The sequence below is a fragment of the Aedes albopictus genome, chromosome 3 (genome assembly GCF_035046485.1).
Source record: "Aedes albopictus strain Foshan chromosome 3, AalbF5, whole genome shotgun sequence".
In the NCBI taxonomy this organism is placed as follows: domain Eukaryota; kingdom Metazoa; phylum Arthropoda; class Insecta; order Diptera; family Culicidae; genus Aedes; species Aedes albopictus.
The window spans coordinates 60,856,433-60,875,928 of record NC_085138.1 but is presented as its reverse complement, the minus strand read 5'-3'; the positions used below and the strand labels follow the sequence as shown (position 1 = coordinate 60,875,928).

At 45.0% G+C, this 19,496-nt stretch overlaps 1 protein-coding gene across 1 annotated transcript; it reads right to left on the bottom strand.

Moving 5' to 3' along the window:
* Positions 1–592: 592 nt before the first annotated feature.
* LOC109413737 (leukocyte elastase inhibitor) lies at positions 593–19,285 on the bottom strand. Its single transcript, XM_062859754.1, has 4 exons — positions 19,045–19,285; positions 1,533–2,279; positions 1,034–1,470; positions 593–972 (listed from the first exon to the last, which is right to left on the bottom strand). Exons 1-4 carry the CDS (start codon positions 19,067–19,069, stop codon positions 667–669), a joined length of 1,515 nt encoding a protein of 504 aa, XP_062715738.1. The 5' UTR covers positions 19,070–19,285; the 3' UTR covers positions 593–666.
* Positions 19,286–19,496: the final 211 nt, after the last annotated feature.

Below are 19,496 nucleotides of genomic sequence, written 5' to 3'. Positions count from 1 at the left end.
TACGCGTTGGTCTTCTGTACGCATAGTCCATGCTTGGTGCCCATAGAGAACTACCAGTCTAATAAGCGTTTTGTAGCTGGTTAACTTCGTGCAGACTTCATTGGTTATATCCGAGAAGAATTTACCGACGGTAAACGGTAAGAGCGAGGTCGTTTTAATTTTCTGTTTCATGGCCGGGTGATCACTTGGTGGATTTTTCAATATCTTTACGGTGGACCACCTAACCCCTAACATTTTGCAATTGGCCAACTTTAACACGGGGAACAAACGCTTAGGCTTGCATATGGAAATCCCCCTGTCAGTCTAAGATCGACGGGAATTGGTTATCTGATCTTCCCTAAAGTTTCTTGTAACACTACCGGGTTCACGAAGAGGTAAGGACAGAAATTTATAAGAAGACGCGGATGACCTCAAGAGGTTCTACATTACGCAGTCTTTAATGTGCTTCTACACCATTTTCTACCAAACCCTCGGTAGTAGACTACTCTCAGAAGAATATTACAACACTAAAAACGAAACCCGTGTCTGTAGTTTACGTGCACATCGTGATCTTTCAAAATAAGTTTTACGTTCGGATAATGAAACAGGAAAATTTCAGCAATTATAAAACATATTATTCTAATAGTATTCAATCATGTTGCTCGTCACACGTTAAAAATCATCCTTTTATGCTTGTACCCTTCCTTGGTCCGCCTTTGGCTTCTCCGGCTTCCGAATCTTGGCCATGAACAGTGGAATCTGGCGAGTTTTATCAACCACCATCACCATGAAGGGCTCGTTGCAGTTGAAATAAATATCTTCGTTATAGTTCAAACTGAGGGGAATAATCGTCACCCTGCTGACGGCGGTTGCCGTCGTGCCAAGTTCGTCCACTTTGAGGAACGCATCCTGCTTGACGTCTCCCACTCTGGCGGGCGACTTAAACAGTTCCGGCAGAGGGTTGTCATCCTCGAAGATTTCCCTGATGCCGAGCTGGGTAATAGAAAAAGTTAGTTTGGAGTAGAGGAAAATGACGGAAATGTTATATAGGTACCTTCTTCAGTGGTTCAACCAACGAAACCGAGGTTTTAATGGTGAATCGGGGCATTTTGAGGTGAATCTTGAGCGGATTGTGATTCCGGCGGATCACTTGGAAAATTTCCTGGAAGTGGCTTCCATTGGCACGGCGCACCATTTCGTCCAATTGGAATTGGGTCTTTGGGAGAAGAACAATCATCGACAGCTCGTCGCCATCATACGGTAGCTCGACCCAACGCAATCCTTGCTCCGAGTCGGAGTACATGCCATAGTTGATTTCACCGAAGCGAAGTTTGTTTGTCTGCGACATCATATGGACCGGCATCTTATTATTTTTGGAAGATTCGAATGTAGCCCGTTTGTTTGTTTCCGTTTCGTTGAATTTATACAACCAGGTACCCTTGAAGTAGATTGCGTTCACTAGGAGCATCATCATGTCCGGAGAGATACCCTCTGTGGAAGAAACAAATATGATAATTGTAATTTATGATTGTGGAGTTCGGGATATTCCTTACGGTCTGTTATAACCTGTGGAATATTTCCTCGGGTTTGAGTGTTAGCCCATTCGTTAACAATATTTGCAGCCTGGTGTGCATTTGCAAAGTCAAGATCTTTCATTCTAATATTGTTGTGCTTTGCTGCATCACGGAAAGGAGTCTTTAATTCGAGGTCCTTTGCTTTGAAAAACACAGATGCAATATCCAGCTTGTTGTTAGTGGAATCCTTGTTGGCCGCCGCCGCTAGGGCATCGACCAAAGAGGCCGCTTCTTTTCCGTTTAGCTTCAGAACTTTCAACATTTCCTCACGTGCCTTCGGGGAGCAGCTTTCAATCAATTGCGCCAGCAACACTTGTGGAGACAACGGACTAATGATAAAGTTTTCATTTGGATTTTTGTTATCAGCAGCTTGGAAAAGATCCAGAGCGAACTGCATCGCCTTTCCTGCAGGATCGTTGGAAGATTCCAAAGCATGCTCTTCCTGACAGCGATTATCCAGACCAATGTAGTAATGGCGGTGATCCGTGCAAATTCGCGAGTTGGGCTGCGAGGGCAAATATTTTTGGATGTCTTCTTTACATGTCTCTCGCTGGAAATTGAACTGTTTGCACAGACATGCCCAAGGGTCGGCACCAGCACCTACCGTCTCGTCGCAATCTCTTTCATCGGTGAAATTATTGGAATTATCTGGTGCTACAGTTGTGGTTTGCCGATTTCTACGCGGTCCATAGTAATGTTTTTGTGCTTTTGTTAACACAAGACAGACTGAAATGATAATAAATTATTTGACTTTAGTAACAACTATCCTTTTTTTTAAATTGTAGGGCTTGGTGGTCTAGTGGCTACCGCTTCTGATTCGTATGCAGAAAGTTCTGGGTTCAATTCCTGGCCCGTTCCTTTCCTCCTACTTTGTATTTTTACTTCCTCCTCTCCTCATATACAACTCATGTATTCGTTCATAACCATCGCTAGAACCAGAATCGGGTTAAAAAAAAACAGTTTCCTTTCCTTTCCTACAACATCCTGACGTGGCAGGCGCCATTGACGCCTAAAATAGAAGATCAGCAACATTCACACACTGAATTGATTGTGTATAGATGGCCTGGCGATACTAGGGTTGCATTAAGCTCAAGCTCCTTAGATGCAATTCTTCAGGACTTCATTTAAGAATTCCATTCGAATGCCCAGAAAGGACGTCTGTTGAATTCTCCAAACAAAAAGCTCGCACCTCACGGAGAAATAGAGATAAGCTTTAAGTAAATTTTCTAGTCGAATACTAACAGCAATTATTCTTTCAAACTCTAGATACAATTACAATTTCTACAGCATTTGGCAGTGAAAATTTTAGATGAATCCCTGTAGCAACGTATTTCAGTTCCCCCTGTTCTGGTAAAAACCATGGAAAAATTCCAGGTTGATGTCCTGCAGTAAATACTTGGAAAAATCGATTGAAATGTTTCTTATCATTGTAATCATCTTCCGTTTGCAGAATGTCTGTTTTTATTTATCTATGGAATCTACGATGGACTTTACTTTTTAACTTCTTGAGAGTACATCGTGTGATTGCTCTGACATTCATGCACAATACATGCACATCATGCACGATATATTGAAGGACCGCGGGTTCGGAATCGTAGCGCTGCAGAAGGTGTGTTGGCCAGGATCCATGGTGCGAACGTTTAGAGGTAATCATACCATCTACCAGAGTTGCGGCAACACACGTGAGCTGGGAACAGCTTTTATAGTGATGGGTGACATGCAGAGGCGCGTGATCGGTTGGTGGCCGATCGACGAAAGAATGTGCAGTTTTAGGATCAAGGGCCGGTTTTTCAACATCAGCATAATAAACGTGCACAGCCCTCACTCTGGAAGCCTTGATGATGACAAAGGGTCATTTTACGCGCAGCTCGAACGCGAGTACGACCGCTGCCCAAATCACGACGTCAAGATCATCATAGGGGACCTAAACGCTCGGGTAGGCCAGGAGGAGGAATTCAGACCGACGATTGGAAAGTTCAGCGTCCACCAGCTGACGAACGAAAATAACCTACGCCTCATCGATTTCGCCACCTCCAAGAACATGGCCATTCGTAGCACCTTCTTACAGCACAGTCTCCCGTATCGTTACACACGCAGAAAAATAAATTGTAAACACAATTAAATTCTAGTTCAAATCAACCGATTTTTCAGTTTACTATAGCGACAAACTGATTTATAGTTTAAACTGAACTGTTCCATTTGTTTGATAATACAAATATTTTCATTTGTCGAAATTTTTGACAGTTTGTTAAAACAAACAGAGATATGTTTTTTTCAACATGAAATAATTGATTGATTCAAACGACTGCACTTTTGCCACTAACAAACCCGGAATGTGATTGTTTTGGTGCCGGCAGCAACTGCAGCAGCTCGGAAATCTATTTTTAGATCGTCGATAAGCGGATGGCGAGGAGAACGACTAGAAAAAGACAAAAAAAGGCGAAACCGATCAACTTTTTGTGGATGCTGTCGTGAGTACCTGCGCGTTATCCATCACGGCCAAAGCTGCACTTGGAAGTTGGCGTGATGGATTTGCTGCACCTTCTTTGCTGTGGCAATGTTGGGGCACGTTGGGGTGAGTATTTTATAGATGTGTGAGTGCTTTCGGACCATGTTTATGGTTTTTATTTTGTTGAAACAAATGAAATTTTTTGACATTATATGAAATGATGGTAATCGGTTGTTTTTATCAAACAACTCTGAATGAAAACAATTAAATATAACTTTGGAATAAGTAAATTCTCAGTTTGAAAATCAACCATGCGTTTTATTGTTTTAAACAAGCGCCATTTTTCTGTGTGCACTTGGAGATCACCACAACAAACGGAATCGCAAATCGACCACGTTCGGATTGATGGTCGGCACTTCTCTGACATTATCGGCGTCAGGACCTATCGTGGCGCTAATATCGACTCTGATCACTACCTGGTGATGGTTAAACTGCCCCCAAAACTATCCGTCATTAACAATGTACAGTACCGGTGGCCGCCCGGTACGATTTAGAGCGGCTGAAGCAACCGGATGTCGCCACCGTATACGCGCAGAATCTCGAGGCAGCGTTGCCGGACAAGGGTGTGCTCCATGTGGCCCCTCTAGAGGACTGCTGGAGTACAGTCAAAGCAGCCATCAACAACGCAGCTTAGAGCACTATCGGGTACGTAGAACGGAGTCGACGAAACGATTGGTTCGACGAGGTGTGCAGAGCGGTTCTGGAGGAGAAGGATGCAGCGCGAGCGGTAATGCTGCAGCATGGAACCCGACAGAATGTGGAGCGATACAGAGAGAAGCGAAAGCCCACGCAGAAAAAATAATTTGTAAACACAATTAAATTCTAGTTAAAATCAACCAATTTTCCAGTTTGTTATAGCGACAAACTGATTTCTAGTTTAAACTGAACTCTTCCATTGTTCGATAATACAAATATTTTCATTTGCCGAAATTTTTCACAGTTTGTTAGAACAAACAGAGATTTGGTAGTTTCAACATAAAATAACAGATTGAGTTAAACGACTGCACTTTTGCCACTAACAAAGCCGGGAAGTGATTGTGTTGGTGACGGCAGCTCCTGCGGCAGCTCGGAAATCTATTTTTAGACACTCGACAAGCGGATGGAAACGAGAACGAATAAAAAAGGCAAAAAATCGAAACCGACCGACTTTTTTTGGATGCAGTCTTGAGTACCTGCGCGTTATCCATCACGGCCAAAACTGCACTTGGAAGTTGGAGTGATGGATTTGCTACACTTTCTTCGGTGTGGCGATGTTGGGGTAAGAGTTTTGAAGATGTGTGAGTGCTTCCGGGCCATATTTATGGTCCCCATTTTGTTGAAACAAATGCAGAATTTAACATTATATGGAATGATGGGAATTGGTTGTTTTGATCGATAAACTCTAAATAAGAACAAAGAAATATAACTTCGGAATAAGTATTGTATTTTTTACGAATAATCAGACTTTCGCGACGAAATTGAAATCGCCCAAAAATCGTACTTATCTGTCATCTCCGACAGCTTTTCGCTTCCTACCCAAGATTCAGGCGAAATCAGTGTGGTTTGTTGTGAAAACAAGATCAGCTGATGGTTGCCGAACAATAAGGATGAACGTAAACATCGGATGCCCAGCTGATTTTGTTGTGTAAACATGATCAGCTGGTAGACTGAGAACAATAAGAGAAAATGGTAAACATTGAGGCGGCCGGCGAAATCTGTCATTAGATCGGGCGAATTGCTAAAGAGCAGCAACAGAGAGCGACAGCGAAACCGAAAGCGAAATCGGAGAACGACGAAATTTATTGCACTGAAGTCTAAGTAGAAAAAAAAAATCGCAATAAATGCTCAGTTTGAAAATCAATCATGCGTTTTATTGATTTAAACAAGCCTCATTTTGCTGCGTGCAGCAGACCCGTCTCTTCCGGGAGAAAAAGCGCCGCCTGGAAGAAGCGGAGTGAGAGGAAATGGAACTGCTGTGCTGTTCACAAGAAACACGTAAATTCTACTAGAAGCTCAACGCATCCCGCAAAGGCTATTTGCCACAAGCCGAAATCTGCAGGGATAAGGACGAAGGCCTCCTGAAGGACAAATGTGAGGTGCTCGAAAGGTGGAAGTTGCACTTTGACGAGCACCTGAACGGCGAAGAGAATGTAGGCACGGGGGATCAAGGCAGCGGAGGATATGACTACATATGTTGGTGCAGCAGAGGACGGGAACGAACCAACTCCCACGCTGAGGGAAGTTAAGGATGCCATCCACCAGCTCAAAAACAAAGCGGCTGGTAAGGACGGTATCGCAGCAGAACTCATCAAGATGGGCCCGGAAAAGTTGGCCACCTGTCTGCACCAGTTAGTAGTCAAGATCTAGGAAACCGAACAGCTACCGGAGGAGTGGAAGGAAGGGATAATCTGTCCCATCCACAAGAAAGGCGACAAGTTAATGCGTGAGAACTTTCGAGCGATCACCATTTTAAATTCCGCCTACAAAGTGCTATCCCAGATCATCTTCCGTCGTCTTTCATCTAAAGTAAATGAGTTCGTGGGAAGTTACCATGCCGGTTTCATCGACGGCCGGTCGACAACGGACCAGATCTTCGCCGTACGGCAAATTCTCCAGAAATCCCGTGAATACCAGGTCCCAACGCACCACCTGTTCATCGACTTCAAGGCGGCATACGACAGTATGCAGCTATGGAAAATCATGGACGAGAACAGTTTTCGTGGGAAGCTTACTAAACTGATAAGATCAACGACGAACAGTATGCAGAACAGCGTAAGGATTTCGGGTGAACTATCCAGTTCATTCGAATCTCGACGGGGACTGCGATAAGGTGATGGATTTTCCTGTCTACTATTCAACATCACCCTGGAAGATGTTATGCGATGAGCCGGGCTCAACAGCCGGGGTGCGATCCTCACGAAATCCGGCCAATTTGTCTCTTTTGCGGATGATATGGATATTATTGCTAGAACATTTGGAACGGTGGCAGAACTGTACACCCGCCTGAAACGTGAAGCAGCAAAGGTCGGACTGGTGGTGAATGCGGCTAAGATAAAGTACATGCTGGTAGGTGGGACTGAGCGAGACAGGACAAGCCTTGGCAGCAATGTTACGATGGACGGGGATACTTTCGAGGTGGTAGAAGAATTCGTCAACCTCGGGTCCTTGCTAATGGTTGACTATAACGTGAGCCGTGCAAGACGAAGGCGCATTATCAGTGGAAGTCGTGCCTACTACGGGCTCCAGAAGAAACTGCGGTCAAAAATATTCAATCCCGCACCAAATGTACCATCTACAAGACGCTGATAAGACCGGTGGTTCTCTACGGACACGAGACATGGACGATGATCAAGGACGACCTACAAGCACTCGAAGTTTTCGAGCGACGCGTGCTAAGGACGATCTTCGGCAGCGTGCAGGATGAACCACGAGGTCGCTGTACTCTACGGTGAACCCAACATCCTGGAAGTGGCTAAAGCTGGACGGATACGCTGGGCAGGACATGTTGCAAGAATGCCGGACAACAACCCTGCAAAGTTTGTGTTGGCTAACCATCCGGTTGGTACAAGAAGGCGTGGAGCGCAGAGAGCACGATGGGCGGACCAGGTGGAGCGTGATCTGGCGAGCGTTGGGCGTGACCGACGTTGGAGAGCTGCAGCTGCAAATTGAAGACCTTATATGCAAAGACACGAAATGTTCCAATTGGAATTCGAAAATTGCTGTCATTGTCATTCCAATCGAGCAGGAGACCTGTCAAACGCGCTTAAAAGCATTGCTCGACAGCATATCGTCATGACGCGACAATCATCATCAACAGCAACAATCATCATATTTCGTGTCTTTAGCTGAGACGAGACTCGCGAAGACGGTCTTCTTTTTCTCCAGTTTGATGTTTTTTTCTTCCTCCTATCTGTGTTGACATTATGTTTTGGTCTGGTGTTCAAACACGTACGTGACCGCATCACCTCACATGCAGTGTGACTGAATCCCATTCACGCACAAAATCATGTTGAGGTGAAATTTTGCATCGCCAACAATCGCCAAGCAAAGTAATCATTGGAATATTTTGTTTTCAATTTATTTTTGACAGTACAGGAGAAGAAAATGCTGCTCGGAGTGAATTTTGGCTTCAGAATTTATCTCGGATAGCAATACTTTCCTCGTTTTAGGTAACGTAATCAAACGGGCTACAACTGACAGCTCAGTTGAGCTACACTTGACGTTGCTTTTTTTCCTCTTCGCGAGTCTCGTCTCAGGTCTTTAGCATACAGTGTGTTTACTGCAAATCGAGTATAATGGCGGCAAATTGTTGATTCAGTGTTATCATGAATTTGATGTTGAACTAAATAAATGAAATGCGCTTCTTTCCTCCAAGCTACGGAGCCACTTGACCATCTCCGTCCCCTGAAGGTACATAACTGAACTCGATTCCACTAATGCACATGGTTTATTCTTTTTCACAATCTACATACAACAAAAAATCACAATCCAAATATCCTTCTGGTTTGCAGTTTGTATAATGCTGACTGATGATGCAAGGGTTTTCAGCCTTCAGACACGCGGAGCACTTCATATAAATAAGCTGTTTTGTTGAGCACTCATAATAACTCCGGAACGGCTTGACCGATCCGAACCATTTTCAATAGGAAACAATGGGACCAGATGCCGCGTCGAATGAACCGTCGGTCATTAAAATCGGTTGAAGTTTACTGCCAAAAAGTGATGTGAGTTTATTTGTACACACATACACACACACACACACACACACACACACACACACACACACACACACACACACACACACACACACACACACACACACACACACACACACACACACACACACACACACACACACACACACACACACACACACACACACACACACACACACACACACACACACACACACACACACACACACACACACACACACACACACACACACACACACACACACACACACACAGGGGCAGCAGGGACAGGAGTCCAGGGGCCTGACGAACCCCCCCTTCTGCGAGTCGGGTGGAAGCTTGGGAGTCTTCCCGAAGCGAAAACCGTTCACACACCCGTGTGAATTACCACCTTTGGCGCTTCCTTCGGGGAGTGACCGGGCTTCTGGTCTCCAGACAGCTCAAGAGGAGGATGCCTAGGATGTGGCGGGGGTTCAACAGTGGGCTCTGTTGGATTCCCATAAAAAGCCACACATCTGCAAGCAACTCCGTACAAGCGACCTGGTACCGCTTCCAAAGTGCCTTAGCCCAAACACCCGGCGTGCCAACCGGCACATTAGGATCGACGCCAGTAAGACCCTAATTATGGCAAACTGGCAGCACATGGACATGGACACGAGCAAGGAATACGTATATACTACCAAACGCTACAGAGCTGACAACCGTACTATTCCACTACCCTAGTAAGAATGGGTGACACCTTTCCGAAACGGCGAGTGGGCTAATGGTATGGTTGCCCCCGTCCCGTTAAAACCTTGGCAGGCCTCCAAGTACGTTCCGAACTCGGCACCTTAGCCGGTGGAAGTAGGCTCAGTTGAACATTCCTGACTAATGCCGATCTGGCTCTGAACACGGTTCCCCATAAAGGACCGTGTCAACCCTAGCATGGCCTCACTGCTTGCAAAGATCACCATGGGATCACGACGGCAACTACTTACGACGGGCGAAGATAGCGGCTTGGAGGGGGGACCCAACCAGATGGAGAAGAACAACAATCACACAACAACGGCGGTAGCAGATGATAAGGATGCGAGCGCATTCCTAAGGAGCAGTAGGTTGACACGTTCGCCGGTAGAAGCTTTTAGTATCGCGGCAACGGATAACAGCAGCACGCCACGAGGTGGGCAACATGGACTCTTCGGAGCAAAAGGGGTAACGAGTCAAATGTCCACACCAAGCGGTAGCACTAAAGGAGGGCCCCCGGTGTCTACACCGAGCAGCAGCACCACTCAAGAAGGCCTACAACTTGCGAGGCCCAAGGTGTCAATGGTGGAGTTGAACAGGAAGGTCATCGAGCTGCACGAATACGTAAAAGGCCGTAACAACGTGCACACTGAGATTAAGCAAAGGGTGTCGAGCCTCAGGTATGCCGTGTTGGAAGCTGACCGCGAGCAGACAGCGTTGCGTAAGAGAGCTGAGACTGCTGAAAAGGCTTTGAAACTGGCTTTGGAGCAGATTGCGGCGGTGGAAGCATCAACAGAGTTACAGGAGACGCCGAAAGGGCGCAGAAATAAGAACTCGAACAAGCGGGATAGAGAAACACCAGGCGAGGAGGAACGCCCGAAGAAGACAAAGAATGTTCAAGGTAGCGAGGAGTTGAGCGACGAGAGAGCCAACAGCGATTGGAACGTCGTCAAAAATCGCAAGAGAAGAAGAAAAATCAGCCCAAAAAGGAGGAAACGAAAGGGAATAATCGGATCGAAAAAGGTAGAAAGCCGGCTCGAGACGAAAGGAGATCCAAAGAGAACAGGCAAGAACGCCCCATCGAGAGAGACACATGGGAGACGCCCTGCTGGTCAAGGCAAACGACCAACAGTCGTACGCAGCAATCCTCAAGAAAGTCCGAGAGGATCCGGAGTTGAAGGAACTGGGTGAGAACGTGGTGAGAACCAGGCGCACTCAGCAAGGAGATATGCTCTTTGAGCTGAAGAAGGATCCGGCGATTAAAAGTTCTGCCTACCGAGAGCAGTTCGCCAAGTCATTGGGCGACCTCGTCGGGGATGGTGGGAACGTGAAAGCTTTGTGCCAGGAAGCAACGATCGAATGCCGATACCTGGACGAGATCACAACAGTGGAGGAGCTTGGGTGTGAACTGAAGACGCAATGCGAATTGGGAGAAGAGGTTCTAACGATCCGTCTGACGAAGGGGTACCAAGGCACACAAACAACGATGATTCGACTGTCGGTGCCTGCGGCTAGCAAATTGTTGAAGGTAGGCAAGGTACGAGTTGGTTGTTCAGTGTGCCCGCTGAGGGTCGCCGCCCGAATAGCAAGGAGTGACCGCAAACGGGTGTTGAGATGCTTCAAGTGCATGGGCTTTGGACACATGTCGGCCAACTGCAAAGGCCCAGACAGATCTGAACAATGCAGAAAATGCGGAGAGAAGGGACACTTTGCGAAGGACTGCTCGCAAGCGCCAAAGTGCATGCTCTGCACAGCGGAAGAAGGAAACGTCCATTCGACGGGTGGATACAAGTGCCCTGCATATAAGAAGGCGATCGCAGGCCAACAGTAATGGAGATAATGCAGATCAACCTGAATCATTGTGATACCGCACAGCAACTGTTGAGGCAGTCAACAACGGAAGCAAAGTGCGATGTTGCGATTATTGCAGAGCCGTACCGAGTTCCTCTCGGTAACAACAACTGGGTGTCAGATAGCACGGGAACGGCTGCTATACAAGTGATGGGAAGATTTCCTATTCAGGAAGTGATTGCAAGCACGTACGAAGGTTTCGTCATCGCCAAAATCAACGGTATCTTCATATGCAGCTGCTATGCACCCCCAAGGTGGACAGCGGAGAAATTCGACCGGATGCTGGAGGAGTTAGCCGACAAGCTGGTTGGACGTAGGCCAGTACTGATCGGCGGAGACTTCAATGCGTGGGCCGTGGAGTGGGGTAGCAAGCTAACCAACGCAAGAGGTTACAGCCTGCTGGAAGCACTAGCGAGGTTGGAGGTACAACTGTGCAACGTTGGCACCGTAAGCACATTCAGGAAAGACGGGCGGGAGTCGATCATCGACATTACCTTCTGCAGTCCATCGCTAGCAAGCAACATGAACTGGAAAGTAAGCGAAGAGTACACCCACAGTGATCACCAGGCGATCTGCTACAGCGTTGGCCAACGAAACCCTACGGCCATGCAGAGAAACAGAACATGCGAGCGAAAGTGGAAGACGAAGGCCTTCGACAAGGACCTCTTCGTTGAGGCACTTCGTATGGACAGTGACACTCCAGACCTAGATGCGGTAGAGCTAACAAGAGCGATTACAAGGGCATGCGACACTACAATGCCACGGAAACGGGAGCCAAGGTACAGACGACGTCCTGCGCATTGGTGGAACGAGACACTCGGCACTCTCCGTGCTGCCTGTCTAAGAGCCAGAAGACGCTACCAGAGGGCAAGAAACCTCCCGGATAGGGAGGAGCGGAAGTTAGCGTTCCAGGAGGCCAGAGCCGCATTTAAAAAGGAGATAATCGTGAGCAAGTCGAACTGTCACAAGGAGCTATGCCGAGAGGCCGACGCAAACCCCTGGGGCGACGCGTACCGAGTCGTGATGGCAAAGATTAAAGGTCCAGCGACGCCAGCAGAAATGTGTCCAGACAAGCTGAAGGTAATCGTGGAGGGTCTCTTTCCGAAGCACGAACCAACGACGTGGCCACCAACACCGTATGGTGAGGAGGACGAAGCAAGTGCGGAAGCTCGGCAGGTCTCCAATGTCGAGCTGAAGGCAGTAGCGAAAAAACTGAAAGGGAACAAAGCCCCGGGTCCGGACGGGATCCCCAATGTGGCGTTAAAATCGGCGGTCCTAGCTTACCCCGACATGTTCAGGACGGTGATGCAGAAATGTTTGGAAGAAGGCCACTTCCCAGACATATGGAAGGTGCAGAAACTGGTTTTATTGCCAAAGCCTGGAAAACCGCCGGGGGATCCAGCATCGTTTAGACCGATATGCCTGTTGGACACACTTGGGAAGCTGCTGGAGAAGGTCATCCTTAACAGGGTGGTGCCGTTCACAGAAGGAGAACGTGGACTGTCACAGCTGCAGTTTGGATTCCGGAAGGAAAAGTCCACGGTGGATGCTATCCGGACGGTTCTGGAGAAGGCCGAGAAGGCGTCAAAACAGAAGAGGAGAGGAAACCGGTACTGCGCCGTAATCACAATCGACGTCAAGAACGCGTTCAATAGCGCCAGCTGGGAGGCCATCGCCGTAGCGCTGCATAGAATGCGAGTTCCAGACTACTTGTGTCGGATCTTGAAAAGTTACTTCCAGAACAGAGTCTTGGTGTACGACACTGAAGCTGGGCAGAGGAGGATGAAAGTGACGGCGGGAGTTCCACAGGGCTCCATCCTCGGGCCAACGCTGTGGAACGCTATGTACAACGGAGTGCTTACGTTGCAGCTACCCACAGGCGTCGTGCTCGTGGGTTTCGCGGACGATATCGTCCTATCAGTAATAGGCGAGACACTGGAAGAGGTGGAGATGTTGGCGGCAGAATCGATCGGCATCATCGAAAACTGGATGGATGGAGTCAAGCTAAAGATAGCCCACCACAAAACGGAGGTACTTTTGGTGAGCAACTGCAAGGCAGTGCAGCGAGTGGAAATCTCCGTCGGAGAACACGTAGTAGCGTCGAAGCGAGAGCTGAAGCACCTGGGTGTGATGATTGACGATCGGCTAAACTTTAATAGCCATGTCGACTATGCCTGTGAAAAGGCGGCGAAGGCGATCAACGCACTGTCGAGCAATGTTGCAATGGATCTTCTTCGCGAGCATTCATTTAAGCATCTTCGCGATCCAAAATTCGCTGCTGTTCATTTTCTATTTTCGCATCGTGAATACAATTCAAGCAACGCGAATGAAGGAACGAACGAATAAATCAACACGACCACATTGAAAAGCATTCAAGCAAACGAAGCAAACGCTATTCGTCGTGGCATTCATTCCACCACGGTCTGTGTGCTGTCGGCGATGGCGCTGCTCGGTGCGAACTTTGACAACAGCAACTACCGTTCAGATTGAAATTGCGGGCAATTTAAGGTCCTTAAGTTTGGCACAGCTCTCAATTTCCGATAAAAAGATTATAAGAGATTTCAAACACAACACAACTGTTGATTTATATGCAATGGCATTAGCTTGCGAGAAAAAATGCATATTTTAACCCGCAAATGGAAACAATTGTTTAAAGCATACAGCTGTTTAAAGCTCGATTCAGGACGGTAGTTTGTTTTTATTTCGGTTCGTCTTGGCCAAGTCAGTGGTGGAGTGTCATACTGCAAAAATGATCTGTTTTCCACTGTAATGTAGGCCCATTTTTCTTTCAATAATTAAAAAACTTAAGCATCACGGCATCTCAGCGCTTTGCTGTGGATCAATCAAACCATGCCTGCATCAAACAGGGGAAGGTTTATTGATGGTGCCGCCGCGTCGACGCCTGATCGCAATGAATGTTTTTCTTGCTCTTCGCGAAGAGCAGCCACTGCGAATCGCACTGCTCTTCATTTTGAACGATCCATAGATCGGGAATGAATTACCTTAGGACGATCGGGCTTTCGGTTCATTCTCCGATTACGAACAAAGCTACCGAATGAAGAAATGTGTTGTTCATTGAATATCATGCCAATGCCGAGTAAAATTCATCGTGCTTCGCCAGTTCGATCGCTGCTCAGCAACACTGCTGTCGAGGATTATGCCAAACACCGGTGGTCCGAGAAGCAGCAAGAGGCGGTTGCTAGCTAGTGTGTCATCTTCGATACTGCGGTATGGAGTCCCAGCCTGGGGTGCGGCGCTGAAAACAAAGCGAAATCGGATGAAGCTAAACAGCGCGTTCCGGCTCATGGCCATGCGAGTAACGAGCGCGTATAGAACAATATCGTCGGAGGCAGTTTGTGTGATTGCAGGGATGATCCCGATCTGCATCACCTTGGAGGAGGACATCGAGTGCTATGAGCGGAGGAGGACCAGCCAAGTGAGAACGTTGGTGCGAACGGCCTCAATGACAAAGTGGCAACAGGAATGGGATTCCACGGAGAAAGGGAGATGGACCCATCGGCTCATCCCTGATGTGTCGACTTGGGTGAACAGGAAGCACGGAGAAGTGAACTTTCACCTAACCCAGTTTTTGTCTGGTCACGGCTGCTTCAGGCAGTACCTACATCGGTTTTGCCATGCCGCTTCGCCCTTTTGCCCGGAGTGCGAGAACGTGGAGGAGACACCGGAGCACGTAGTGTTCATCTGCCCCAGATTCGAGGAAGTAAGAAGATCGATGCCGGCATTAAGCGTGGACAACGTCGTCGACGAGATGTGCCGCACTGAAGAGACGTGGAATGCGATCAGCAGGGCAGTCACAAAAATGCTGACGGAGATGCAGAGGAAGTGGAGGAGCGACCAGCAAGCTGGGATCGCTTAAAGAGTAAGTGCATAGACGATGAGCACAGTTTAGAAGCGACAAAAAGTGCATGAGCACTATAACAGAAAAGCGCATGAGCGCATTGACCCTCCTGAAGCAGTCGCATCAGTGGTACCAGGGGGATTGAGGCATCTAGGTGTAGCAGAGTTTTTCCAATCGGTTTTCTCTGCTGGGGAGGTTGGGAGGAAAAAAAAACACACACACACACACACACATACACACAGACATCACCTCAATTCGTCGAGCTGAATCGATTGGTATATGTGACTCGACCCTCCGGGCCTTCTATCAAAAAGTCATTTTTTGAGTGAACATATAGCCTTTCCAGTACACTTAGTGTACGAGAAAGGCAAAAAACATAGTGAAGTTTCTAAAGCATACCCCGGAAAAAGTTTTAGAATAAATCCTTGAAGGATCATTTGAGAGAATGCTTAAAGGAATTTCCGAAAGGTTTTTCGGAAAAAAAATCTAGAAAAGTCCCGAAAAATCTCTGAAGCAATTTATAAAGAAATTTATAAAGAAATCTCTGGTGGAATTTCTGCAGAAACTCATGTACAACTTTCTTCACAATTCTTTGTGAAACTTCTGTAGAAATCTCTAGTGGAATTTGTGGAGAAATTGGAAGTTGCTGCGGGAATTTCTGGTGAAATCCTTGGAAGAATTTCTAAAGTAACCACAGTACAAATTTTTGAAAGAAATTTTTAAACATGTTCTGCTAAAGTCTGGAATAGTTTCTGAAGACATCGCTGAAAGTTTTATTTAAGGAATCTCTGGAGAAATTTCTGAATATATGTCTGAATTTGATTGATTGATTTGTCTTTAGTATAGAGGCTTTCAGCCCTTGGCTGGAATGTCTAAAGTAATTTCTGCTGATACCTCTGAACGAGTTTTTGAAAGAATCCCTGGAGGAATTTCTGCTCAAATTCATGGATAACTTTTTGGGAAAAATGAAAGAATATTAGAAGTAAATCATGAAAGATGCTTTGAAAGAATTCTTTGTGGAATTTATAAAATAGGAGGAATTTATAAACAAACTTCGGAAAAAAACTTACGAATGAATCCATGGAAGATTTTTTGTAAGAATCCGTGAAAGATTTTTTGACCGAATGCTTGGACAAATATCCGATTTTTTTAAAGATTTTTTGAAAAATTTATGATATATTTTCCAAAGAAATCTCCAATAGATTCTCCAAACGAATTGTCTAAAAAAGTTTCTGAGTAAATATCCAGAGGAATTTCTAAAGTAATCCCTGGGCGAATTTTTTCAAACAATCTCTGAATTGATATGTGAAAATCATGGAGGAATTGGTGAAGCAATTCATGCCATATTTTGTTAAAGAATTCTTTGTTACATTTCTGGAGAAACACATGCAAGATTCCCAAGTAACACAGAAAACATCTTTGAAAATGAAATCTGAAAAAGATGTTTTAATATAGTACTTTAATCGTATCTGTACACATCTTATGTTGAAATTCGGTTTATACTATGTTTGGTATTAACATATCACTGAAAAATCTTATCAACCTCACCACACGTTACAGCTACGTAAATATAACGTTGATTAAACTTGATTTGTGTATCGTTGTCTTCTTTCAATTCAAGATGATGTGTAAAACATCATCAGCACATAGATATAACCTTTAGGCTCAAGAATGTTACGATTACGCTATTTTTACGTATTCAATACGGTTATGTATAAGTTTATCAGATCTCTGTCTCCCCTCACTCACATAAGTTTATGAAACATCTTATGCACATAAAACTAGACCGAAAATTAACTATAATAGCACCCGAAACTCATATTTCACTTTGTGCGGACACTTTGAGTACTTACGTGGCGACTAAAACTAACTTAGAACACAATTTTTGATACCGCAAAATTAGACACGAATTTATTCAGATTGATCCCACGAGCTGCACTCTTACATTGTTATTGTTGCACTGATGTTCAAAACAGGTATCAAAAACCAAAAATCACATCGTTGTATGCTATTTGAAAATGGATGTTGCAAGTACGTTGCCAAGATGTTTTTTCAATGTATTTCAATCGATTCAAGTAGTACTCGACAAACATGTTATTGAGATGTACAAAAATTGTAGTTTGAAAGTTTTTCCAATATTTTGAATACTTTCCTATCAGGCCAGATAAATTACAGTGCCTGCTAAGAGATTTGACAACTAACGCTTTTATGAATGTATAGCAGTTTGTTCATCTACACGTTTTTCTCCGAATAATTATTTATCTGGGAAAATTTTAAGATTCAATGTAATAATATAGTTGCCTTAATGATAACGAATACAAATTCTACAGTGTAAAACCACATTAGTAATACGTTATAACTGAAAATAGCATTCTGAAACTTTTTGACGGTACTGTGTCAAGAATCCACCATGTTGCATATCTGAAAATGTACTCGAAAATCTCACAAAAACCATAGAGATGACAAAAACCTTCTTTCTTGTTTTCAATCTGATGGGAGGCGAATTAATTCATGAAGAGTGAATGTGTTTATTTCACCATACACACTCAGTTGAGCTCGGCTAATTTCCATTCTTTTGCCGAGATTCGCACAGCCGAGCGCTCGGCAATCGCATATTACCTGAGATATCAGCAAAAACTAAAGTTTATTCATAGCAGTACCCATGGGTACCGCTGGCAATAAACATTAAACGTCAAGCGTTTAGCCGAGATTTCAGCAGATGAACTTTAACCGAGATTTGCACAGCCGATCTCGGCATTCTGTTTTAAGTGTGTAAATTTTGAGTGACACATGTATTTAAGTCATAGTGACCAAACATCGTAATGGTAAATTACAAATGAAATGTAAGGCTTGACAATTATTTTGAGCCATTACCAAATATGACATGTCACATTTATTTCCACAGAGTGCGATTGACAAAGAATAATTTTCCTGCTAGCAAAAAGTAAGTTCTTACGATGTTGCTGAGAACATATTCGATACTTTATTTTATGTTATAAGAATGTATTGAAAAACATCTTTAAAACATCAAAGATGTTTTATAAGCCGACATTTTTTGCGCTTTTTCGGTGATATAAGTGTACGAAAATAGGTTTTTATGTTCAAAACAAAACATGAACGTTTGTATGAATCATGTAATATATACAGTATTGTAATTCTTAATGGAATATGTACCAGGGTAAACTCTTGGAGACATTTTGATGAGAATTAAAATATAACTTCCGTTGAAAAAACATTGAAGAAATCCATTAGGGCTCGAATGCTTCCCTAGCTATGCCAATATATTTTCTCCCTTATTTGGCGCTCACGGTGTGCTTTTACTAACTCACGGTTCTATCTCTCTGGTTCGCGATTTTTCCTATGTATGATCTAGAAAACCCAGGATAACGTCCGTGATTTTTAAAACAGTAATTCCCCACCATTTGGTGTTGCTGATAAGCTTCCTGATCACATTCAACTTCAAGCCAACGCTCAACCGTATTCACTTGTAATTCCGGCAGGCTAGTATAGGTGATCCTCATACGCAGGAGAGGTCACCAGAATATCAACATTGATAAGGGTTAGTCAGCAAAGACTGTTAAACCGGGGGAATCCCAGGTTCTCAGTTGTAGTCTATAATGGCCGTACGAGCTGATAAAACCATCAAATATTATTTAAACTTGCTTATTGGGTGGTTATGAATGTCAAAATCTTATAACATTGATAAGTCGTTTCCAATATCAACATTCTCACCGCCCGGCATCAATACGGTTATTCCCGGCATAATAACATCGCAATAGTTGCCCACTTGGGGAAACCCCATCTTTCCAGCTGTGGTTACTCTTGCACGACGCGCTTTGAACAGGCTATGCAATGCATTCGAAGAACCATTCTTACCACTTAAAACTATGAGCAGCTTCATTTTCGTCGTCACGACTATCAATCACTCGAGCACTAAAAATCTAACTACACAGGTGCAACCTGCAAGATGTTCGGCCGATGATTCCAACACCCGCTGTTCAACAATTGAAACTGATCCCCCAAGGGTGATCTGTATTTCTCACACGGTGCCCACTTTGCATCCGAGAGAGCACAAAAACAACTGATCGCAAACGCGGCTTCCAGTATACTGGCTAGCTAAGTGACTAACGTCCAGCTTGATCAATCTGATCGTAGCTCGTTGGGTATGGGTATGGGTAACCTATGTCGAACTGGTTTGTTTGTTTGGAATAGTGACCAATATGCACTTCTCTCGATTGTTTGATTTATTTCCCTCTGAATGTCTATTATTGTTTACTTAGGACAAATATGCTTGCAAACGGCTTCAATATTCCGTTCTTGGTGTGAAA

Excerpts from the sequence above, each read along its gene's own strand:
- LOC109413737 (XM_062859754.1), bottom strand. The coding sequence starts at position 19,069 with ATGAAGCTGCTCATAGTTTTAAGTG. Across the intron at positions 1,471-1,532 it reads TCCACAGGTTATAACAGACC|AGGGTATCTCTCCGGACATG; the intron begins GTAAGGAATATC and ends TTTCTTCCACAG. Across the intron at positions 973-1,033 it reads TGGTTGAACCACTGAAGAAG|CTCGGCATCAGGGAAATCTT; the intron begins GTACCTATATAA and ends TCTATTACCCAG.